The sequence below is a fragment of the Cygnus olor genome, chromosome 7 (genome assembly GCF_009769625.2).
Source record: "Cygnus olor isolate bCygOlo1 chromosome 7, bCygOlo1.pri.v2, whole genome shotgun sequence".
NCBI lineage: Eukaryota > Metazoa > Chordata > Aves > Anseriformes > Anatidae > Cygnus > Cygnus olor.
The window spans coordinates 15,847,708-15,873,345 of NC_049175.1; the positions used below are offsets into that span (position 1 = coordinate 15,847,708).

The 25,638-nt window shown below is 44.0% G+C and overlaps 1 protein-coding gene across 10 annotated transcripts in view; it reads right to left on the minus strand.

The window, feature by feature from the left end:
* PRKG1 (protein kinase cGMP-dependent 1) overlaps positions 1-25,638 on the minus strand; it is a 466,091-nt gene that overhangs the window by 301,561 nt on the left and 138,892 nt on the right. For 6 of the 10 annotated variants that reach the window (XM_040562953.1, XM_040562952.1, XM_040562956.1 and 3 more), the window contains one exon: positions 6,076-6,189. In XM_040562953.1, coding sequence (XP_040418887.1) covers positions 6,076-6,189 — 114 coding nt within the window. Of the gene's footprint in view, positions 1-6,075; positions 6,190-21,913; positions 21,995-22,384; positions 22,409-25,638 lie in introns of those variants that run through there. The other 4 variants (XM_040562958.1, XM_040562959.1, XM_040562960.1 and 1 more) reach the window with 4 other exon arrangements.

Sequence of the window (25,638 nt, forward strand, 5' to 3'; positions counted from 1 at the left end):
AGGTAAATAAACAATTCAGTTTAAAAAAGGAGAGAGAGAGAGAGGGAGAGAGAGAGAGAAAGAGAGAGAGACGACAACAACAAAACTGACAAATGAACAATTCCAGTCAAATGAGCCACAGGAAAGGATGTAAGGAAAAGAAAAAACTACCGTGCATAACTTTCCATCCCAAAAAGACTTGGAAAATGCCAAAGATGCCAACAGCAGGCAAATTAAAGAAACCGTAATGTTAATGCCAAAAAAAAAGAAGTTTCTTCTAATTAAAGGCACTAATTAAAAAACTCAAACAGAAAATACAGATTTTCTCAAGTACAAAGGCAGCACACACACACCCCCCAGAAGAAGAGCAAGAAGCGAGCAAGCACTAGGGACTTCTTGTTTATAGCAGCAGCTGAAACCAAAGGAGGGAAAGTCTGCAGCGCAAATCGCCAGAGGCAGTGGCAGTGCCCTGCAAGGCAGCCAAGCCACATCGCAGCAGCACCCGTCTCGTCCACCTTTGCCCAGGTTGCAGCTGCTCCACGTGCAGGCACTGAAGCACAGTATCCTGGGCATCAAGACGTGGATCGAGTAAAACACGAAGGAGAAAGCATTTCTTTAGAGTGAAATAAAATATTGTCAGAACTTGCACTTTCCTTGCAAATCAGTTATTTTTTTTATTTCAGTCTTGTGATTCTTAGGAACTGGATAAATGGGGCTTTGCTTTCCTTCAGACCTTGTAGGGCAGAAACACTGAAATGGGGAAAAATAACAAAGAATTAAACTTTTCAAATGTTGGGTCATGGTGTTTAAAGTCAGAAGAAGAAACTGATTTCCCTCCTGTGTTATTTGCAGGGTTGGAAACTGTAAGGTATGGCAGAAAGCATCTATTTCCCAGACAGGGTTGTTAGCTTTCTATACCAAAGACTTTTCAGTGGTGAAAGCCTGAGTCAAAAAGATGTTTCAATGGATACTGCTGTTCAAACTCCTGAAGTGATAAGGATCAAAACTTCCTGCCAAAAATCCTGAAATAATCATCGAAAGTCACTATTTACATAGTTGTGGGAAGAAAGAAAAGGCCACATGCAGAAACGGAAGGAACAAAGTACATGCAACCCAGTTCTGCGAGCTCATGAGCTCTTCTAAAGGCAGGCTGCTCCGTGACCCCATCGTCTCCAGTTTGCACAACCTGGGAGAGAGACCAGACAGCTTTTAACCAAGCGGCTGAACATCTAAAATTAACCTTTGCCTTCCAACATCCTTGTTTTGAGAAGATCAGAGCAAACTTTACACGGGCTCCTCTGACTGTTGGAGGAGAATATCTGAACATCCTTTCGAAGGCTTTTAATGAGTCTCTGCAGTTTTAATTGGCAACTGGCACACTGTTGCCTGAGTTTTCCTTGCAAATTATCACCATTACCAAGCTCCTTTTAAGTCAGAGTATTTTCTGGGGCTGCAGCTAGCAAGCAAGCCAGCATTTCCATAGGACTCCATTGAAAACACAGTGGTGGAGAACTCAAACTCATCCGAGCTTGGCGACAAAATTTACAAACTCCTTCAGCAATCACGCTGCATGGCAGTGAGCTTTGCGCAATTAGCACTGCTGATAAGCAGAAAAGGCTCGAGCAACTCTTGTTTGAGGACACACTGCTGGTGTTACCAGACCAAAAAAAAAAAAAAAAAAGATTTACATAATTTACAGTTTATCAACTTTAGCTTGCGCTTTCTTTTTTTGCCCAAGTTGTTTCCCTAAAAACATGGGCTGGTGCCAAGCTGCATACAACTCCACTGAAACCGGCTGTCCTGCAGCGAGCTGGCTTTGTGAGGGGTTCGTTTTGATATTTTTTCAGGGGGAGAACTGAAATTCAGATGCTAAAGCCACCTCCCAAATAAATATTATACCCTTAGGTGCAGGAATCCACTCCTTTCATAAAATCAGGGTTCCCCCAAAACTGCCTGCCAAAACAGCGTGCAATTCTATTCATCAGATTTTTCAGAGTGAAAACGACTGCAGAGGATTAGTATCTTGGAAGAATTTCCACTTACTGCACAGATCTTTTGTGTAATCCAATGAAGAATTAACAAATTTTGTATACAGCCCCACCTGTTGGGTTGAATTTTCTGCCTTTTTGTTTCTTTCTGACTTATCAGGCAGCCCCTTCTACCATCCGTGTTACTAATGAACAAAATCGAATTTAAATTCTAATAAAGCTTTTTGCTTCTTTCAGGCTCATGGGATAACACGCCTGGAGATGCTGTTTGCTTGGCAACAAGCAAGATAAAATCCTTCTTTTCTTAGGTCTCTTGGCAAACAGGAAAGACTCCTAATTAAAGGGAATTGCAATTGAGCTGGGTGGCTGCAGGACAGCCAAAGTGTATGGTCACCAGAGCCTCCCCCCGTCCTGTCCTGTCACACCACTGAAAACTCGGTGACACCTCTACTGTTTTGCTTCCTCAAAGAGGTGATGATAGCAATTTGAGATATATAGGTAAACAGGCACACTTGGAGGATGCTACTCTCTCAGGGGACTAGACACATCATTTTAGCATGCCATCCTTAATAATGAGTGGGATTTCCTTTCTCTTATTCTAATGGACTGAATAAAATTATTCGTTGGCATTAGGGACGAAAGTCTGATTCTGCTTTAAATTGCAAGTAGCCTCAAGTTTTGCATGTAGGCAATGGATAATGAACACAGATCCAGGAGAAACGTAGCTGCTGATTTGGATTTCGCTGCATACGTGAGGGAAGCAGATTTGCGAACAGCAGCACTCTGGAAAGCCATGACAATGACACACTTGGAGCGTCAGCCTGAACAGTCTCCAGAAAAAAAAAATCGTAATAATCTTTCTCTAATATCTGGAAATGAAAAGCAAAAGCTTCAGAACAACTGAGAAAATGTGCTCTGAAGCACCTTGTCAAAAGGCCCTGGTGCTCTTAGACCCCAACCTGCTTTTACCGAAGACTGTAGTAACAACTGAGAAAATACTGTCAGAATTATCTTAGGGCAGCCTTTCAAAAGACCCGGGTTGTCTCATTAAAGAGGTCATAATGAACCAGAAGGAGTCAGATCAGCATAATTATAACTTAACGTCTTCTGAAGCGTTTTCAGAAGGCGAAGGACTTCCTGTAGGGATTTATCCCTTTAAGGCTGCAAGCTCCTACAGAGTGAGCAGCAGCTGAGGAGCCCGTGCAGACTACTGCAGTGAGTAATGACACTAAAAACTTTATTATTTACCAAGCCCAAGCACGAGCACACACACAAACGAGTTGCAGCACGAGATGTCAGCACGGCTGACACATCATTACAGCCCAAAGGCACTGCTGAGCTTCACACGCCCATAACGCGTCCCTCATTCAAGTCTTTGCTGCAACTTCATTTTTTAAGAAGAAATACTTAATGCCCTTGTAATGAAGTACTGGCAGGCACATCAAAAAGCACTTCTGACACCAGAGGTAATGGAAATCTATCTGCTGAAAATTGGGAAGCCCTGACTTAAAGTGTTTCTGTAAATGAAAGTTGTATGATGCCCCTTGACACATCTTCCCCATCGCCAGCATCACTGTTGACTGGGTGTCTGTTTTCATTACAATCATCAATTGTTCATTTCTCCTGAAATAAACCTTGTAATGATCGAAGTTATCATCAGACTTAATGGAATATTTGCTAGCATTCGCCTTTCTAGAGGCTTATGACATTTATTTATCATTTAGCCAAAAGAACAAACAGATGTTTGAAGCCGTTTATTAGCAGCATCAGCAACAATTTAAGTCAATAATGTGCCCTAAACTGATCCCCACGCCTCAGAGACCTGGCTCTGTTCGGTTAGGTCTAGCTGAAACAGTTCCCAAAAGCCGAGTTGTAACCTTGCGTGCCACTGCACCTGAAAGGACAAAGCTGATTACAACCACGACTGCTACCTACTTGTGCAATAATGAGAGAGAAACTACCTAAAAACCATTTGCTGGCATCAGAAAGGAGATTACAAAAGCCCGCCAGCTACTGGCGGAAGAAGGTGTGTAATTACCATAATTTTACGATGCTAATGGGAAAGGAGCAGAGTAAAACAACAAATGCAGGCACCTCCTTCTCGATGGAAGATCTCTCCAAGGGTGGTTATAGTAGCAGCCTTACTACTGCCCCCAGTTGAACAATGAAAAAAAGAGGGATTTAGTAAAAGTAAGCACCAAAAGGCAATCTGGAAGTCTGCTCAGGAGAGGGACATGCAGAACATTACAGAGCCAGTAACAGTAAAGCTGGCAGTAAAAACAGCCGCCAGTATTATATCCTATTAGACTGACTTGTACGAACATGTTGAGAAGGGGCACTGCGCAAAAAATGGTGTGACTGCACAATGGTGTAGTGCTCGTGGTACCAGAGGATCCAGTCCCTTTCAGTTCTGTTCTTCTAAGGGGAAATAAATGAGGATCCACTCCTGTCCCTTCCTAGGGGTCGATCATCTACCCTGTTTCTCTCTGCTCTTTCCAACTTCCTGTATTACCACAAAAACCTGCAGCTTGGCTGAATTCATCACAATCACCAACCCTCCAAACCTTAACTTGGACAGCAATACAGCCTATACAACTACATGGAGAACACACTGACGGGACAGGAGGCACGGGGAAATAGGGTGGATCAACACCTGCTTCCCATTCACACCCATGGTACGTGGCAGGAGACCAAGCATCGCATTGGGGAGCAGCCCAGCACAAGGCCCGAATCATTCCCAGGGTCACCGGGGCCTGGGGCTCGGCACAACCCGTGCATTAAGCACATTTGCTCCATCATTTGGGATTACGGATTACTGCAAGGCATAAACCGTGCTGCCAATGAACTGACTAAGGGTTAGCCAAGCATCTACCTGCAATAAACAGTACTTGCAAAAAGGCACGGCTTACACAGGCAAAAACAAGAGTACATCAGACAGATTCTTAAGGATTAAGGATAACATCCCGTTATCTTTTCTTGTTTTGACACTTCTGTCCATTGCTCCTCTTCTTTCTCCTTTCGAAGTAAAAATTACACATTTTTGAAAGACTCTCTTCTGAACAGGAACTCACATGCCTCATTGTTTTCATACCGTTTTTTTTGTCTCTGTATTACTCACATGATCTATCCCACCGGTATCCTAACTCTTCCCCTACAGAACTATATTCCATCTCTCATAAAACCCCACTGCTTAAGATTTCATCTTGAGCTCTTATCCCCAAGATCAAAAATTCTTAACTATAATAAATGAAAACAAATTTATGGCATGCATAGTAATGCGATTTTCCTCTATTTATTGTGCAACCCAAGCTTTGCCCAGAACACTCATAAAAGAAACCAGATTACAAGAGAAGAGCCACAGACTTAGAGCAAGGGATCAGTGCCACCCGGGTGTTTTTGTTTTTTTTCCAATTCTGTCTGCTTAATCAGTTTAGGGGGAAAACAATGACTTGTCCTGAAAAAATACATAAACTTTACTTCCAGTTTCCCTTGAATACTTACACTTACAGGGGTAAGAAGTGCTCTTAAAAGCAACAGTCATATCCTGAGATTGGGCTGCATCCTACTCTGCACCATACACCATCACAGTGCAGGGAAACCTTTTACCCACAGCCTGTTTCTGTCCATCCACAAGGTTTGAAATAAGAGTGTACGTGTAGGAGAACAGGAGTGCAGCAGCAGGACCGAAAAAACTCAGTCATGCTTCTGCCCTCTTAGAAACTCATACAAGTTTCCAAGATCTGTGACCATGTGGTAGGACAGCTCCTATCCTGTACCTTGTCCTGATCCTCACTGTAGGCATCACTGCCATATGGACAGCGGGGGTACTGGCTGCAGACTCCTCTGCATACGGCAGCATCAACCACTGCATTAACACAGGAGGTGCCCTACAGGAACAAACCTCAGTGAAAGAACCCGGTGAAGCGTTTCTTTTCTATCTTCTTCCCGCTCACAGTGGCTAAATGCAATGCTGTAATCCATGCCACAGAGAGCTTAATTAAGATAGCTGAACATTGAAAAGAGGTTGCAGCTCCAAAGGGAAGATGAGAAGCCTGCTTCCCAAGGAAATACCAAGTCATTCAACATCAAAGTTCAAAAATGATCTTACTTTTGACAGTTGCTGTCCGGGTGCAATTGTAGAGAATGGCTAACTCCCCAAATACCTTGCCAGGTCCCATGGTGCACAGCTTCACGCCTTCTTTTGTCACTTCAACCTTCCCATCTGCGAGGGGACAAACAAGAAAAGCACTTTAAATAGGAAATTTCCTTCAGACTTGTTTTAAAACTTATTCAATTATACTGTGAATACAAATACAAGACTCATACAACTTGAAAACAAATTAAACTCACATATAAACTCACAAAAGCTGTAAAAAACCTTGCACATATAAGCTTTCAACACTTGAGTTTTCTTAGTGGAGTGTCTGTCAGACAATACTTTGCAGTATACTAAGCTCATTGTGAACTTTGCTTCATATATTACACTTTCAGGTGAAATTTTCTCCATTTCTTGTATTAAAAAAGGAAAGAATTTAGGTCTGTAACACCACACTTGAAAACCATGGAGCAATTTTGCTCATTTTCACCAAGAAACTAATCCCCAAGAACACTCATCCATGAATAACGCAGCTATTATCTAAAGGAAAATTACTATGACCCATGGCCATTATTTAATTCGCATCCTACTGAACCTTTCCTTTTCAAACATTTCACCTCAGAATAGCAAGTCTGTTTCATCTGCTCACCAATACCACGCAGAGGGGAGACGTGCGAGGGGGATTTAAAAGCAGAGGTTGAAGGGGAAGAAAGCAGCTCAGGGCCAATTTGTGGTTTTCAAAGGACATTTGAGGAAGAAGCGCCAGGAGAAGGGAACGCCATGAAAACAGCCCTGCCATCACCTTTGTGCGTGCATGGGCGATGGGACGACGAGCAAGCAGAGCACACGCATGGGTTATCACGCCTATGAGCGGCATCTAGGCTGTAACAAAACAGTGCAAGACAGAAAAATGAGAATTCCTGTACAAAGCCTCTCCTCTCCCCAAACTGGGAAGAAGGTCGTTAAGGGATCCTGCCAGCTCTCACTGCTACAGCAGCCCCTAGCACATCACTGAGCGGCATGCAAGGGGTCTGTACTCAGCAAGTGGGGAGCTCAGAGCCCTCTGGGTGCAGCGGAGCACCTGTATTTATACGGTAGAGACCAAAGGTGGCCAGGAACACCTGCGAAAACATATTGCTCCAGTTTGCTATGGGGCTGCGTGGCTCTGTCTCCAGCCAAGGGAATCTGGAGGTACTCATCACAGTAAAGAAACAACTTCTATATAATTTATATGCTCTAAAAGACAATCCTGGCAGCCCTCATACCTGTTTGTAAATCTATGACCCCATGCTCTCAGTGCCCCTTGAAGCCAGCACAGCGATTCCAGCCGAGCCATGCTGCTTGGCCAAAACAATGCCCCGAGGAGAAAAAGCAAACCTGGGGGACTCGTAAAATAAGTTTATACACAATAACCCTACTAAACACAGAAAAAGAAAACTCAAATTGAACAGAAAACTTTATACTTTTCCATAGCAGAATAAAGAAAGTTGGTAATGTAATATAGAGGTGAATGGAGGAGGCATTTTTGGAGGAGTGGGGTCTTATGTTGCCTGATGCCATAGATCCCGTGGCTTTGCTGATTAAAATAATAGAAAAAATACCTTGAGTTTATGAAACTGTTACCGTTTCACAAGTGACTCACAGCCAGAACTTAAGAAAACAGATTTAGGAAAACTTTGGGCAGGTCAAATGCATCCATGCATGTTTTGAGGCCACCCGGATCCTGCTGTCCCCCAGGCCTGTGTATGTTTATATTTATATTAATATAAACACGTGCACATATATATGTATATATATGCATATATACACAATACTGTATACGTATGTATTTTTACACCCAAATTTCAGTCTTCAAACCACTGCAGAAACCACCGGAACGTTATAGTTGCACTATTTTTAGCACATTAAACATTTCAAGTTAAATGCATAGTAATCCGGAAAAAAAAAGAGTCAGCCGTGAGAAAACTAACTGCATAAACAAAACACATCCCATACATCAGTCCTACACTCCAGAGGATTCGTGAAGATGACATTAAAATGAGAGAAACACAGACTGCATTACACTGGGAACAACTATTAACCATTCCATGTAGCTAATGCTTGAGGACAAAATTCACCAAAATGACATAATAGCCGAGACATCTTGAGGAGTCCAGGATCAGGCTGTAAGGAGAAATTCTAACCCCACATTGTAGCCAAGACAGAAAAGCTTACACAATCCATAAGATGGCAATGGTAAAGGAACACAAAGATCCCTCGCATTGATTATTAACACTGGACATTGATAACACACAACTTGTACCCTAAAAAGCTCCACAAAGAACACACTCGCCAATATTTGCACAATAGAAGTGATTAGAGAAACATGACAATGTGTAGTATAATACCTAGTGGTTAATAAATAACCCTAGGAATTACATTTTGTGGCTGTTGATTTACTTTTAGCTCCAAATAGACTCATATTCCATTCCTAGTATAGGCTAACTTCCTTCTAAAAGTCATTTACTATTTGTTATAATTCATTACAAATGTTAAGATTTTTTTGTTCATAGTAAGCATCAATCTAAGATGAAGCACAAAAACAGATATTTAACTCTAGGATGAACAAAGGCAACCTTTAGCGGTGCTTCACACACTCTTAAATGATTTTGGACAATTAACTTTTTTTAACAGACCTGAGCTTCTGCAGAGCTAAAATGGGGATTTTTCTGCCAAAAGCTCCACTATAAATGCCTGCAAATGGAAGGGGTTTCCCTCACTTTTAGCTCATGGAGTCGTTTTCATAGAAAAGACAGGCAAATCTGAGCAGTAAAGCAGAAGTAATTACAGTACTCGAAAGCATTTTGAGATCTGTCTCACTGCTCAAGGTGTCACCTGTTGCTCCCCAGAGCAAGCTGTGCTGATGAGCCATCTTCGGACGAAATTCCCACAGACCATTTATTTTCCTATAAAGACTTAAAAACAAGAACTGCGTGGTTCACTCACGTTGGTGCACGATTACAAGTCAAGCTGAGCAGAAAAACAGAAGCTTCTTGAAACCCCTGGGAGGAAATGCTCAAATTCAGTGAGGTTTCGGTCCAACGGCAACCCCCAAAAGCTACTGGCACTAAGCAGAAGATGATAGTTCAAATTTCCCATGACCCAAGGTGATGTTGGGTTTGGATATCAGTCAAAAAAAAAAAAGCAACCAGCATTTCTTTTGATGAATTCAATACAGATTTCTACATGAGAACTGCTCATCTTCAGAGGCATTCAACAATAAACCCCCAAAAGTGTTTGTTGGTTTGTCTTAAGAAACAAGGATTTAGATGCTCGTTTAAAATTTGCATTTAGACTAGTTTTATTCACCATAAGAGTATTTAAAGCAAAGATTGCAGAGAGGATACACAACACCATGGGGTGCATTTTCCAATACAAAGCCTGGTTCCTCCTGAAGTATGACATGATGTAACGCAGAGGTCTCGTTTTTCAAAGCAAAATTAAAGCTTGCTGTTTGAATACGAATTTCTGCAGTCATTTCAAAGCTTTTGCTACCAGCTCTGCTAATTAAATGCCATTTTGATTTCAACGCCTGCTTCTTATTTGTGAGCTTAAATGCAACATTGGTGACGTGAGGCTGTGCTTAGGGCTGTGCCCAGCCTCTGAGCCATCGGCCATGGCCAAATGCTGTCCCCAGGAGAGCACGGGCAAGAAGCCCTGCAGAAACAAAATACGCACACATGTGTGTGCGGTTCTTTTCAAAGTGCATAAGAGAAAGGTTGAGGAGGACAGTAGCCCGCAGAAGGTTGGAATTGAAAAGCGAAGGTATTCGATCTTTGACACAGCTGCAAGCAAACGTGGCTGCTTCTCCTTCCGTCTGCTGTAGGAACAAACGTGCTGTTTAATTACAATTTATTGCACTGGAGAAAGTATCCCGTTCTCCTGCTGTGTAATTAAGCAATCTGGAACATTAAGCACCTAACAATAAACTCGCCAGACCATGAGCCAAATTCACCTCCCATGGAAATAAAGGGTCTGACACAGCTATAAAGAGAAGGAATTTCACCCTTTTGCTTGTCCTTGCTGGTAGCCTATGCAGGGCACTTTCGACGTAGGAAATAAATTGCTTGCTTTGACGTATCAGCCAGATAGAGAAGCCAAAAGAAATGCAACGCAATACTGATCGGTTAATGGAGATAAAAATAAACGCACAGCTTCCTTTGACATCACTGTAAAGCAAATACTAAATAATGCAGGTGATGCTTTACTTGAGGCAAGAAGAAAACACTGGAAAACAATGCATTTCTGCCAAGTATTGAGCACTATTGAATGACAATATTTAATTTACAACTGAGCTGATTTTGCAGAGAGTTGGCATCCAAACTACACGTTTTTCTGTCAACCATAAGAAGCTATTCTGTATCGGTGGAGGACAACACAAGTATTTTCCATGTGGACAGAGCCTAAAATAAAATTAAAACCTCTGTCTTAGCTTTCATTAAAGACTTAACACGAGTAAAGGATGGCAGCTGGATTTTGGTGACCATACCCTGGGTTCCCCCCAAATCCCTATTCCTTACCACTCCCATATGGTCAAAATATGGACCCCAAAGGGTGCCACCAATTTGGGTATCCCACAACAAACATGACAAGGTGGCCAGCATGAGGACACACAACCCAACGAGAGCTCTAGAAGCCACCAGCCTGCTCCCAACAAGAAGAACTGCCAGAAATCACATTAACAGTGAGTAATTCAAAATATTTTGCTTTTGGCAGATGCTCAGAAGTCGCAGTTACACAGGAGGCTCCTTTGCTTCTTCTTCAGGCTCTTATATTTCAGTCTTGTCCCACCTTTGACAGAACCAGTTTTTATGCCTGTAATTTTGTACCCTTGTTCCTTGGATTTGAAGACCAGCAGCCTCTCTCTTTTATCCTCTATTTTTTCCCCAGAGATAGTCTAGGATAATTAAAGCCAAAGCCTTACCCTTACTCCTTTGCACATTTTTTTATGTGAACGCCTTCCACCTGGGTGTAAAATGCTCACACTGCCCAACACTTTGCCCTCCTTCCTCCCATTTTGTCACTTGTCATCCAGAAAGCACAACTTCTCTTAGCAGCTTGTGAAGCAGCTGGGGCAGCAGAGGATTATTTGGAGTGGGTGCAGCTAAATGATCCCATTCTCACTGCCTCCTAGAATATTCCTGCAACTTCCTACAGAATTAGGACATCGAAAAGTCGTGGCCCCTGAAGGACAAGCAACCAAAGCTGCGGGCACCGCTGCCCTCGCTCCCCCGGCCCCCTCTGACTCTGGGCCAGAGCAGTGCTTTCGTAAATTAAACTCAGAGTCCTAATTGCATTGTAATCGCAAATTTAACTGCGGAGCGATTAAAACTCTAATTGCTAAGTGGCTAGTTTACATCAGACGCGGGCTGATGAAGATTTGTTAATGTTTTTGTTTGTTTCAAAACACAGACCAAAAACAGTCTTCGTTATTCGGGGGGGGGGGGGGGGGGGGGGGGTGTGCTGACACCGCTGCATGTCTTAACCGCGGTGGTTGTAAAGCACTGCATTTCCCAATGACAAACACTAACCTTAACATAAATCCATCACTTTTTTCTTAAAGCCCTGCTCCCCAGCCCCCCCCCCGGCATCACTGCCCCACAGAACAAAAGGCACAGGTCCCACTGCACACAGCTTGCACCTCCGGGCTGCCTCTAAGCAAACGCTGCAAACATTTCCTCAGATATAGGCTGCACATGGAAAATGCACATCACGTCCCCAGGACATGAAGCGACACGGGGGTCTTTGAAAGCATGGAAAAGTAAAATACAGACAGATGGAGCAGGTAGGAAAAGCAGGCTCGATTTTGACCAAACATGCCAACACCCCAAGCGTTCCCTGTGCAACGATGAGCAGGGCCCATGGGCTGGTTTTGTTTTGATGAGGACATTTGGTTCTTTGTCGCATTGGGTCCATCCAATTAAACACTAAATAACATCTTTGGCTCAACTGCATCCACGTTCCTCAAACAGATTGAACTATAAACCAAATTGCACTAATGCGACTCCCTCAATTAGTAAGATAATTTTTTCTCCCAATAATTAAATGGTCATTTCTCTTTCCGGGTGCAGAGGAAAACCGATTAAGCTGACTTGAGGAATTTGTCACCCTGCGTGTAATTCATCTAATGGGCAAATTTCTCGTGCTATATGTTATTGGCTCTCCCTGCCTCTGTCTCTGCACTCCTCTATTTCTCCTCCTGGGTATAAAGAGTTGTTGTTTGGAAGACCTAATGCTTTGCTTTATTTTCAATCGCCTATCTTAGCAATGCCTTTAAGACATGGATAAGAGTTATCAGTTCTATCGGTTTTTAATTTATTGGTCTCTTTTTAGAACCTAGACCCTCAAAAAAAAAAAAAAAAAGAGGCAAATCCTCCTGGGAGGACCCTATTTTTCCCCCGTAGGTACATGCAAATTTAAAAATACGAACATATTAGATTGCAGAAGTCAGGAAAATAATGACACAGACTCTAGCACGAGCTCACCAGCAGGTACATATGCATTATGGTACAGATTTCGTCAGGCAAGTCAAAAAGAAGAGGGGTGTGTGGGGGATTCCCACCTGATTCAATGCAGAATTCCTGAATCACTGTACAGTATTTTGCTTCATCCATGCTGTTCCACACAGCTTTATTTATTGGAGGCTGTTCAAGCTCTGCTCTGAAGGCAGAATAGTAATTATTTCTGGTTAGTTTTCTTTAGGAATTATCACCGTGGATCTGTAGATTTTCCTGAACAATAGTGAAAATATTTCAAAAACCGAGCCTGAGATGAGGCAGGAGTTATCCCATTACAGAGAAACATTTGCCACTCCGGAGTGCCCAACAGGCAAGACTCAATTTAGAATTTAATTTAATTTATTCTAACAATACTTACCACCACCCACTTCGTATATTCAAAGCCCAACTCTGCTGACTTGGAGTGGTGTTCAATGCAATGCAATGCAATGTGCAATGGCAACATTGCAAACTGCAGCGAGACTGTTTGAAATACGTAGAAAAATGTAATTTTTCCTTAGATGCCTCCCTGGAAAACACTAAACGATTTCTGATGACATTCCTCAGGACGATTTCATTTTGAACTGCCATCTGCAGCAGCAGTTTGAAGCTCAGCTTCTTCGAGTTTTGCAGACGATGGAAAGCGATGACAATGCTCAGCACCTGGCCAGCGTTGAGCCTAACAGCCCTGCGGATTCTGGTCTGCAACACCCTTACGACAAGCCGTATCTCCTTCTGTTTGATAGATAAAATCTAACAGGGAGATAAAATCTAACGGGGAGAATGCAAATGAAGCAAGACATGATGAATTAGATTCCCTGACCTGGTGCCAGCAGTCAAAGCGTGCCTTCAGTCAGCTGTTTCAGCCGGGAGAGCTTCCTTCACTGGGTGCAACCTCAGAGGCCCAGAGCAGCAAGTAGCAGCAGCCCACCTTGGATTTAACTCCAGGCTTACTCTAGAGAAAGGATCACCGGAGATAAGAGCAGATCTGCATCCCGGTTTCCACCTTGACTGCAGAAATGGTTTTGAGAAATGGGGAATGGAAATAAAGGAGGTGATCACCAAAATCTGTGAACAGTGGCCTAGGGGCAGAGAGGAGCTTGGAAGATTGTGAGTGTCTGAAAAAAAGGATACAGAAACTTCCTCTGGGCTGCAGGCAGGAATTAAAACCTAGATGAGAGGAAGGCGGAAAAGCAAAGCCAAACACGAAGAGCACACAGCATCCCCAGCAGAGCTGGGAACAGGTACGCAGAGCAAGGAGAGACATTAAAGTGTGGCAGGACAGAGGGAAAATAAGCCAAATAAATGCAGATGGGGTTGGTGAGTGCTTGGGAGTGGAACTGCCAAGCTGCCCTGTGGGTCAGCGCCGCCTGGCTGCTAACGGATCTTCCCAGAAGAAATGCTCCCCCTGTGCAAGATGGGATTCTCAACCATTTCCTTTGTGACCTTCCCAAGTAAACTGTGAAGCCAAAGCAGACTGAATGGGTATCTGCCACTTCCAGCCGTGCGGCTTGTGTCTGGAAGGATCTACAACACGGGTTTTTTGTTCAGCTTTTTTTTTGTTTGTTTTCCTGTTGGTATCATTTTAATTATAAGCATGACAAAACACGTTAATGTCAGAGGCCCCAGTCCCAAGTGGAGATGTACATCCTCAAATACCATACAAAACGGTTAAAAATATATACCTATGTAGATATACATCTTCTCTTATCAAGTTTAAATTCCAGGATCCTTATTAGTGGAATACATACACGTGGGTGGATGGATAGCTCCAGAAGTCCCTTCCAACCTCAGCTATTCTGTGACTCCATAAATTACTTCTGACAGTTTTAGTCTAAAGGTGTACATGTACAATTTTGCAACTCGCATAGGCAAGCACTGTATAGTGAATTTGTTTGCAATGAGGCTGTAAGACAAACTCTATAGGAAAGTGAAATAAAGCTGCTAGGGAAGCTTCTCTCAAAATAGGGTGTGAGTTGGCTGAAAAGGATAACAAGGATTTGAGGAGAAATTTAGCTGTTGGGCAGAAAAAGTAAAAAATAAAGTTATAAAGTCAAATCAAATTTTATCCTCTGTGCAACATTCTGTACAGCATTATTCAGGTGTTTAAAAAAAAGGGAAAAAAAAGCAAGGAAGATTTGAGAAGTACAGCTGGGAAATGTTTACTGGGAATGGATTTGTGACGGTAACTGCAGAGAAGTACCAAGGAAGCGCACACCAGAGCCGCACAGGTGCCTTTTGAAGACTCGAGCCTCGTCATCTGGACCCACATCATTAGCAGGCACTTTCTGTCCATGACAGCTCTGCTGAAGGCATGAATGAATTTCTTGTCTACACTGCACTGATCCTAGTTTCCTCCCTCAGCTGGAGGGCCTACTGAAAAATTAGCAAGCGACCGATCATGGAATCATTACAGTTGGAAAGACCTCCAAGATCATCTGGTCCAACCATCCCCCTACCACCAATATCACCCACTAAGCCACGTCCCTGGGCACCACATCCAGCCTTTCCTCAAACACCCACGGCCACTGGCTGCTCCATGCTTAGGCTTCTGATTTCTGGGGAACCCAAGCAGGGAAGGCACGGAGATGCGTGCGGGTCATCTGGGGCTTCGTCCTCAGTCACAGGGCTACTTCTGGAAGCTACCTGTGGGATAAGGCGATCGGCAAAGAGAATGGAAGAGTTTTGTATTTATCATCAGATAAACCGTTGAATACTTTTCAGGGAACGCTGGGAGATGGGGTGAGGGCTGGCCCCACAGCCAGCCCCACTCTCCCGACGGTACAAAAAACCCAACAGAGCCGCAGCCAAGGCACTTGGCGCTCATCTCCAGGGTTTCCATAACAACAATTTTGTTACTGACATATTTTAATGCTGAGAAATCCTGGTTTCTTTCTTCCAAGCCTTCTAAGACACTCACTTAACTTCATCTGTCTTAAAACACTGAAATGTTTTCTGTTGAATACACTGAGAAAAGGCTTATTTTGTTCACCTGCTGTTGGATTATGCTATCCAAGTTCATTTTCAAGTTACAACACTCCTCCCTTGCTCTTTAGAGCTCTGGCTTTCATTTCCTGGCTTTACAAAATATTTTGGAAGTACTTCAAAATGCTATCCAAAAATAAAAAAAATAAAAAGGTGTCCTGGTTTCAGTTAGGACAGAGTTAATTTTCCTCCTAGTAGCTGGCAGGGTGCTATGTTTTGGATTAGGATGAGAAGAGCGCTGATAACATGCTGATGTTTTAATTGTTGTAGAGCAGTGCTACACCAAGCCAAGGACTTTTCAGCCTCTCTCTGTCCTGCTAGCGAGCAGGCTAGGGATGCAGCAGGAGCTGGGAGGGGACGGACCCAGGACAGCTGACCCAAACTGGCCAAAGGGGTATTCCATACCATCTGACGTCATGCTGAACAATATATAGGGGTGGCTAGCTGGGGTGGGGGGGGGGCCGGCTGCTCGGGGATAGGCTGGGCATCGGTCAACGGGTGGTGAGCAATTGCATTGTGCATCACTTATTTCGTACACATTATTACTATTAATACTATTATTATTATTATTATTGTTGTTATTCTTTTCCCTGTCTTAATAAACTGTCTTTATCTCAACTCACAGACTTCACTTTCCCGTTTCTCTCCCCCATCCCGGAGAGGGAGGGGGGAGGGTGAGCGAACGGCTGTGTGGTGGTTGACTGCCAGCTGGGCTAAACCACAACAAAAGGTTAAAGCTATAAACCCATAAAACATTGGAACTGACCAGTCAATTTTAATTTATTCTTTTAATTAAAATGAAAACCCTATTTGGTATGTGTTGTGATAAGTGATAGCGGGACAAGCAATCACTGCAATCTCTCATTAAACACAACAGAACAAAACCAAAGGCTGAGATCCTTCTGAGCAGCAAAAGCATCACTCCCTTTCTACCCGTGATAACCATGTGCTTGAAATGCAATGATAAAAGAACAGATGCATTAAAAAAAATGAGAGGCTATTCATACAGAAGTTGGAAATCCAGAAAAAGAAGAAAAGGCTAAAATTGATAAAGATTTACACACCAATAGTATTTTACACTATCATATATGTGTCTACCCGCATATAAATACACTGTGAATATGGTTTGGAACATATAATGCAGTTGACTGCCAACCACATATAGCTCTAAATGGAAAGCACTCTTTGCCAAATAAAAATTACTCAAGGGAAATCCTGGATGAGAAGCTCTTCTGGCCCAAAGAGGCTGGCCATAGCCTCAAAAAGTGAACAATTTTTTATTTTTTTTTTTGGAAAACAAATCATTCTCCATTTACCCAAAATACTTCTCCACCAAGTGAGGTTCTGCTAGATTCCCAAACACCTCCAGCACAGACTGAAGAACCTTAACCAGTTACCTGAAGCTTCCAAGCTCGAAAACCAGACAAGCAGCACTTCTGGTTCAGTTTTCTTTGGAGCCAGCCCCCAGCCCTTCCCAGCAGCCAGACACATGCCCAGCCTCGGAAAAGCAAGGCGTTGCTTTGCAGAAGTTAACGAGGCAGCAGGCTCGTCCCACCGCACCCCTGCTACACCTCCGGTTGGTATGAGATCACTTTGCAGGGAGAAATAAGATGACTTTCCACTCATCTAAGTCAGGAACATCTGCTGAAGACAAAGCCACCGGATCCTCTAACCGCAGCAAGGTTAGCAGGAGGAGGAAGCTTCCCTTCCAGCATCCACACTGCAGCCACACAGGGAGGTGAACACCACTTTTTAGCCTGTTATTTAGTCTACTTTGCCCTGAATAGGCTCCTAACTCTGATTTGAGACCTTAAAAGCATCGTGTGCATGAAGGAAGGGCAGTTTGTGACTTTTTCTGCTAGAGAGAGAGGGGAAAATAGCATCACTGGCTCTGCACAAATCTTATGAAAAATGTCAAGCATGTCAAAAACCATCCGAAACAACCAAGAAGAGAACCAAAAATACAGAAAGAGTGTCAGAAGCAACCAAATTGCCGACTCCTCAGAGACTGTCCCCCATCTGGAGGATTCAGATGTCAAAACAAACTTGTGCAGGACGTGCACTAACAACTTCCATTCGTTTAATAGCTTTTGCTCTCCTCTTTGCCCAGCACCATGTCCAAAATTCAATCTCCCTTCGTACCGCAAAAGAACATAACACTTGACAGCTCTCCAGAGCTCTTCAGCTGATGCGACCAGCTCCATCCTCCCGACTCCTGGAGAACCAGCTCGAAGCTGGAGCCGCGCTTCCTCGAAGGCCACACACCAATGCCTGGCCCCAGGCAGCGCCTGGTACCTCTGCTGCGACCAAGGGGCTCTTCTGGAGGACACTGAGCAGTCAGCAATTTGGAAAAAATACAGGGGGTATGAGCTGTGACAGGATGTTTGGCTTAAGGAATAAAATGCAGGAGGAAAGTAAGAGACTGAATATAGAAAAAACAGTCGGTAGCCTGAGACAAAGAAAAGGGGAATTTATCACCCGGGATCTTTACCAAATCACATGTATCATTGGAGAATCGGGGTGGCATGCCTGAGGCAAACAACCTGGGCTGCATCTAAATGAGAAGTCTCATTCTTCCTCCGCTCCTCACGTGCAGCTGTATGTTCGCAATACATAGAATTTGTTCATACAGCAGCAAAGGTGTTTGTAGGCTCGAGCCAGAGCAGCACGAGTCCAAAAAGGCACAGAAACAGGGCACTGCCACCTTGAACTTAGCTTTTGTCAAGTGGCACCTCTAAAGAAATACCTAGCCTCTTGTTTTCAAAATAAGACTGAAATTAGATAAGACAGACTTTTAATACAAGAAGGGCCAGTCTGCTTGTCTGGTTTCTTGGGAAAGCCCAACAGACCGGCCCTCTTTCAGCAGGCCAGATGTAAGTGCTTGAAAACCCTTCTTTCAGTCTTTCTTTCACCAGCATTTTTCTTCACCCTCCTTTTGGTCTAGAAGAATCCAGGACTGCAAAACCCCCACCAGATAAGCATCAAAGGTGCCCTCTGAAACGCACCTCTGCGCTCACCACAGATGTAGCTCTGTTCACGAGGTGGCTGAGGATTTCTGAACCGCACCAAGAAACTAGAAGAAGCATGCATGTTAAAAAAAAAAAACGTACACCACATTTTGCAAAAATAAGCTTAGGACACAGGGTAGCAGCATTTCTGGGAAAAGATATCCTACACGATGTAGATCAGACTAAGCAGGGGCTGCTCATGCAGTGCAAACATGACGATAACGTACCTTCTCCTCCACAGACAGCCGACCAGAAAGGGCTGTGAGGACGCCAGAGACATTTCATAAATAGCGAGTACCACCTCCTTGAAATGTCAAGGTGAGAATAATGATTTATTCTCATGAGGCTTGCTGGGTGATCACTGCTAGAGAAAATGATTGCTTTGCGGTACGAGCTCTTGTTTAAAATCAAAGGTGACAAATGGGAAAATTACAAGATGAGAAACACCTTGTAGTATAGAGAGACATGATTTCTCAGTCAAATGTATTTGAAGTCTCTTCTGGAAACAGGAGCAAATCAGTTTTGGAGTTTTAATTAGTTTTGCATACATAAAGCATACACTGAACTTTCAAGTAGCAAGCTTCAGTTCACTTACTACAGCCACAATCTGCACCTAGTCCAGGTTAATCCAAAGGCTACTCTTTAAAAATCTGAAATGTAAGACTTTTATTAGATGTTACTTCAGGTTTGCAAATCAGCACGTTGACTCAGCTCGGTCAGATGTGATTTATTACTGCCTGCAGACATCAGAGAGAAGCAAGAATCACTGCACCAACATTAACTCACAAGGTGATATAGACTGGCAAATCCCATTTTGCTTGTGTTCTGTTGCCATCCTCTTGACTGTGGAAGAAAAAAATATGTGTATCTGATACTGCTCTCTTGGGCATGCAGTTTCAGAAAACAGAGCAGAGCATCTGATGATCTGCCTACACACCACTTTTCAGCTCATGGTCAGCAGCTTCATGCTACACAGGGCGATGAAGCAAGTTTTCCTTATCAAGCCAGAAGGAAGGTCGGGCATTCCTACCTCAATAAGGGCCACACAGAATGAGCATAATGGACTAATGTTGAAGCCAGACAGATCTAGTGCTAATGCACAGGCCAACAAGATCAGACCAGCAGTTTTGATATGGGAGGCTTGGCCCGTTTGAGACCACTTCCACACGGCAAATGCTTACTTTCATGCCCACTCCCCAAAGGAACACCCTGCTGATGCTGATGTATATTTAACTATGCTGCAGCCCAAAGCTTGATGCTAAACTCTGGCAGTTCACTGCTCTTTCTCTACTGCCACAAGGATGGTAGCTATAATCCTGTTTTACTGCTTACAATTGTTCCTGCCTAAAAGCTTCCTGGCTCCCAGGTACCTACCTGCCTTCAGTGCTTCCCCTCCATCACAATGAGAAGCCACAGGCTTAGCTGGAGTATTTCACAGCTCACTGCAGCAACGTCCCCAAGAGTCATCCTCTGCTTCACCAAAATGCTAAATAACGCCCCTCTCGTTTCCCCACGCAGATTTCTAGGGTGGGAGCAGGGGCACGGAGAAGCCCCTTCCTTGGGGTCCTGGAGAGAAACCCAGCGGCGATGCCAGCACCAAATCCATTGCTCCCACCGGTGGGGACAAAAAGGCTGCAGACTGTTCTCCCCAGCATGGATGCAAACACTCACCCCTAAGCTTTTCTTCCTTCTCCCACTTGAAACATCACTAAATGCATTTGTTGGAAGGCATCACACAAAACAGAGCACCCTTCCCATGCGGCCGTTTGAAATGGCACTTTAAAGCAGTGATACTCCTTCAGAGAGCAGCGCACAGGTATCTTCAGAAACCCTTTCTACCCTCCCCAGCAAGCAAAGCAGCAGCTTTTATCTGCCCAGGTTTCAGCACACGGCAGCACATCAGCTCTGCCCCATCGGTTTGCCAGGGCCGGAGAGCGCCTCAGCCCCTCGTGCCACAGGGTCTGCGTGCATAGCAGCAAGGATGTGATAGGCAGAGCCCAGAGCGTGCTTTGGAGAGATTCAGACCACTGGGGAGAGTCGAGCCCTAATTCATGCATAATGCACACAAGTGCTGAGAGCTCTGGGTGAATACACAGGACGGCATAAATCAGAGAAGCTCACACCAGACTGAGGATTAAACTTGCAGAAGGCAGCATTAGTTAAGGAAGAGGATGCACGAAAGAGCTGGAAAGGTTATGGACCAGGGGTTCTGAGAAGAAGCAGAAGAAACACAGAACCGCCCACAAATCTCATTTTCTTCCTGCTTTTGCTCTGTGCGTGCAGAGGGAGATGAGAGGAGGAGGAGAAAAAGCCAAAGTGGGTCCCATCACTGGACTTTGACACAGATTTCACTCCGAGGGAGGTTATTTACTCTCATTCACAGGAACGCTATTGTATTTTCAAGGACTAACTCCCATTTATTTCCCAAGAGGATATATTAATTTCCCTTCCATTGAGCGGTTTGAATAAAGCTTTTCTACAACTTCTCTAAGTGACTGCCTTCCTCCTACAACCCATAATTGCCCTGACACTTCTCCAGGTTTTTAATAATGAGTATATCGTGTTATATTGAACACTAGTGGATGGAAAACTGTATCTTGCACAACACTCCAGAGCCATGAATACAGAGGATGATTATGGGTTTCTCTAGCATGTTATATTTGTCATCAATATGGTGTAAAACTATCTTACAGAGAAGCACAGTGAGAGTACTCCAAACTCACCTGTGGGATGAAGCTGTGTTCCCTAAAATCACAATTCAATTTGTTACGCTCTGGATGTGTAAGCCCTCTCCACCCTATGATCTCATGATTGAATGAATGCCTCCTCCTCTAATATAATTTCCCCTTTTGAAAGGGAAAATGATTCCACAGTCCTTAAATGGTTGACCCATCCTTGAGCTTCAGCCTTTGCAAACTAGGTTGTGTTAAAAATAAAATTTAAAAGAAAAAAAATACCTTATAAAGCTGCCTCTCAGCAACTCTGGTTGAGATCATCTGCCGGGTAAAATGGCTTACAGTGAGTAGCAGATAGACACCCTACTCCCCTCCTGCAACACAGACCAGCAAGGCCTCGTGCCTCATGCAGATGCCCCTGCCTCCTGCAGCCAAGGGAGCCCTCTGTGCCCTGCACCCAGGAGAAACGCGTACTGCTTGACTCAGCAATCTCCAAGCACAAAGAGCAGAGCAAAAGCAAATGGCAGCACCAAACTGGAAACAAAGCTCGGTGATGACCGTGAGACTGCGCACAGATGCCTCCCTCCACAGCTGAGGAGCCCTCACATCGAGCATAGGACAGAAAAAAGTCACCAATGTCAAAAACCTGGGATGCTAGACGTACCTCCACCTCTACAGCACGGCACTTTAAACAAGGTGACCTGGAAGGGCAGGCTGAGATGCACCAGGCAGGTTTCTGATGTTTTCCAAGGGGAAACCACCACAATGGCTCTGCATCCGTGCAGGATACAAGCCTAAACGGCCCCTAATCATGCTGGCTGGCTGTAAATAAGGATGGATTGAGGCCAAGCGAATTGCAGGGAGGTAGTTCATTGCACTGCCAGCTGAAACACGGGGTCTGAAACCGAATGAGCAGTGTCACGCTGAGCCATTAATAAGGAGAGAGCTGACTGACAAAAGCAGAACCACTTTCAGCTACTCCTAAAGAGCTCCCCTCTGTTCTCCCTCCTGTCTTCCCCGCTGCCAACAGCAACACAGCCACAGCCAGGAAATCTGTGGGGCAAGCGGCCCAGATGTTTAGGAGGGATTGACACCTTTTAAAGCTATTTAACCTCACCTTTAAGCTGCTGCATTTAGCTGTGCTGGGAGCGACCTGAAGGTCCAGCAGCTACCTGAGCCTCAAATGCTTCCTTGGAGGAACCTGGCTGCCTGCCTCCTGCTGAAGAAGCTGTAATGCCACCCAGGCTGAAGGAGCTGTCTGCCTAATTATTCCTCAGCGTGTAATCCATCTTTGTGATTAGGATTAATGGAAGGACCGCCTGGAGAACACCCTCACAAGGTGCAGATGCCTTCATCATCCCTCCCAGACCTGTGCTGCAAGGAAAACACTCCTCTAATGACATCGGCCCCAGGCAGAAAGCTGTAGTTTTCCCGTCCTCTTCCCTTATGCCAAAGCCTGAGGATCTGTTGATGACGGCTGTGGCTATGGAGAAATAACACCCCGTGAATGCACCCGAGGTCTGGGATTAACTTTTTAAAATGTTAAAAAGTTACCTTTTTAAAGGTAACCTTAAAACCTTAGCCAGTCCAGAAGGCAAATGATTTGCTCACGTTCCCTGCCTGCCGTCCCCATCTTTTCCTCTCCATGACCACCAGGCCTTCCTTCTGCCAGCACTTTGTTGGCCATGTCTTATGTTCCTATCCGTCTCTGTTCATTTAACTGACAGAGGTGCCCTCGGGAGGAGAACAGAGCAAACGTGACCAGTGGAAATGGCACGCCTGTATTTCATTACACGAGATATCAGCCCGGTACAGTTATGAACTTCCCAACAGAACGCAGGACTCTGTCTGTGCCTCCTCCCACAGAAGCAACTTGTTTATTTTGGAAACTTCAGGGTGGGAGAAAAGGAGTCATCAAATCCCATGTCCACTTGCCAAGCCAAGGGACAGTATGTACCAGTGCAGCCATGCTCAGAGCCAGTGTCCAGCGAGCCCCGGCTCCCGGCAAGCTGTGCTGGATGGGACAGTTATCAGAAATACAACGCAAAACACCAGCTCACGGGTCCAGTGAGCACAAATAGGATGATGAATGGGTTCCTGTAGTTCAGAGGGGAAAAAATAGGATGAAGATTCCCCTTTCTATCTTCCTCATTTGGTTACCTTCGGGTCACAACGAAATGCATCTGTCTGTCTCTATCCTCCTCTTCCCACTCTCCAGAAGCACAATTTGGGAGGCAGAAATGATGGGAGCAATTTTACTGTGAACTAAGGGATCCTCTTCCTCCCCTCGGGAGATCTGAGGCTCTGTATTTAATTTGCTCTGTTCTCCATTTTGCATTTTAAGTGTTTGATGTGCCTAAAGCATTGGAGAGGTGAAACTGGAAAAAGCTGGGGTACGCAGCAAAATACAGCAAGTCTTAGGAAACATAGAAATTGAAAACTGTCTCTGAATCTGATACATATTCTAATGATAAATTACACTGCTTTGCAGATAAGTAACTTTGAACAACTATAATTACTTCACACTACAATTATCTCTTTTTATTTGAAAACCATTTGCTTAGTCCATATACCAAATTTCAGGTTTTCCCTTAGAGATTTCAAGCGTGCTAATAAAAGGCAAAACCTTTACACATTCATTGCAAGCTTACATGAATGTCATTGTTGTTCTTATTATTTACATTTTCTTTACTTGGACAATTGTGTTTATCCGCAATAGGAACCTGAAAAAATAGAGGCATATGGCATGTGTTTTAGTTTCATGCTCCAGCTTCATACCCTGTTTCTCAGACAGGGGAAAGAGGAAAAGCCTCCCCTCGTTGCACTGCTAAAAGGATTTCAGTGGGACAGGCTGCATTGTTCCCACCGTCAGTTGTCATTTATTCTGTACAACTACATCCATTAATAGTGACACACATTTACATTCAATTCAACTTTAGGGAAGAATAGCCAAAAGCTACAAGAGCAAAAGACAATGCAAGTTGTCCAAAAGGTTTAGTAGCAAAATGAAGTTTGTGTTAAAATTTGAAAACTGTTGTGTACCAAGTACCAAACATTGGATTATTTTGGTACAAATTCTCCTCCCATTTGCTCTTTTTCAGAACAACTTTGTAGTCAAAGGAAGTCATGGAAGATTAACTGCTCTTACTTCATCGACTCTTATCTTCCTCCCGCACACTTTCAAAAAAAGTGCTGCACTCCCATTCAGAACATAATTAAAACTATATTACAAAAGGAGAGCTACGAACTCATGATCAGCATCAAGAACATATACCCCATTCATGGTGAAAAATTGCAGTATTTTCAGATTAGTAATCACGGGTTGCAGTTTGTTTGTTTTAACTTCTCCTGGAAGCTTAGTTCTTGATCATAGAACTGCTCAGCAAATCAAAACCATGGTTTAACAGGAACTGCAAATAAGACACTGCTATTCTACCCTCCAGACATTATTGCAAGGAGTTTCCTTGCTTGAAGACGTACGAGAGAACACAGGCTGGCTCCACGCAGCCTCTTACACAGCTGTACCTTCTCATACAATGCAATTCTGTGAGCAAAAACTTTGGCTCATCCCAAATTCTCATTATGTTTCAAACTATCTCCAGATGCATCATCAGTACCACACCTTGAACATGCAACAGCAAAAAACAAGACCAATTTCCCTCTCCAGGATCAACTCTGTCCATTCGGTCACAAGGAGCAGCTACCACCTTTCTACTGAGGCCAAATCTGTGGAGAAACATACCCAGCAGCATTTGGAGCTCTAGATCCCTTCTATAGCTCCAGGGTCAGCAGTGATGCTCTCTGGCATCCCAGGCCTGGAATGGGGTCACCCAGGGTCACTATGTCCCAACCACTATCACATCTCATCTCATCCTCTTCAAGCCCTCAACAAGTGCTATCTTGAGACTGAACTTTTCCATCTAGCTGGCAGCTCTTCCTGAACTGCCCTGCTCTGGACGCTGATCTGTTCGAGCATCCACTTCAAACTGATGGTCAGTCTTTGACTTATTTAGCGTTTATTTTTTCTTAGCCTTCACATAACAGCAATCACATCAAGTCCTAGTTTTTAAGGTTAATAATGCCAGACTCTTTCAAACTCCCATCCAAAGCCAGGCTCTCTATCTCCTCTGTTATCCTAAAACCAGCTGGAGGCAGAGGTGAATTAAGGAAAGCAGGGAAGAGCACGTCTCCATGGGTACCTGCTTTCCCAGATGACAAAATCACATACAGGGCAGCAGGTTAATGCAGCGCTTTATAAAAGCCTGCTCTGAGGTAGCCTCTTATTAGCATTGGTGTAATGTAATCATTAGTGCTATTCCCTAATTTGATGTGGCTTAACTGACCTTCAAATGTTCCTGATTAAGGCCTTCT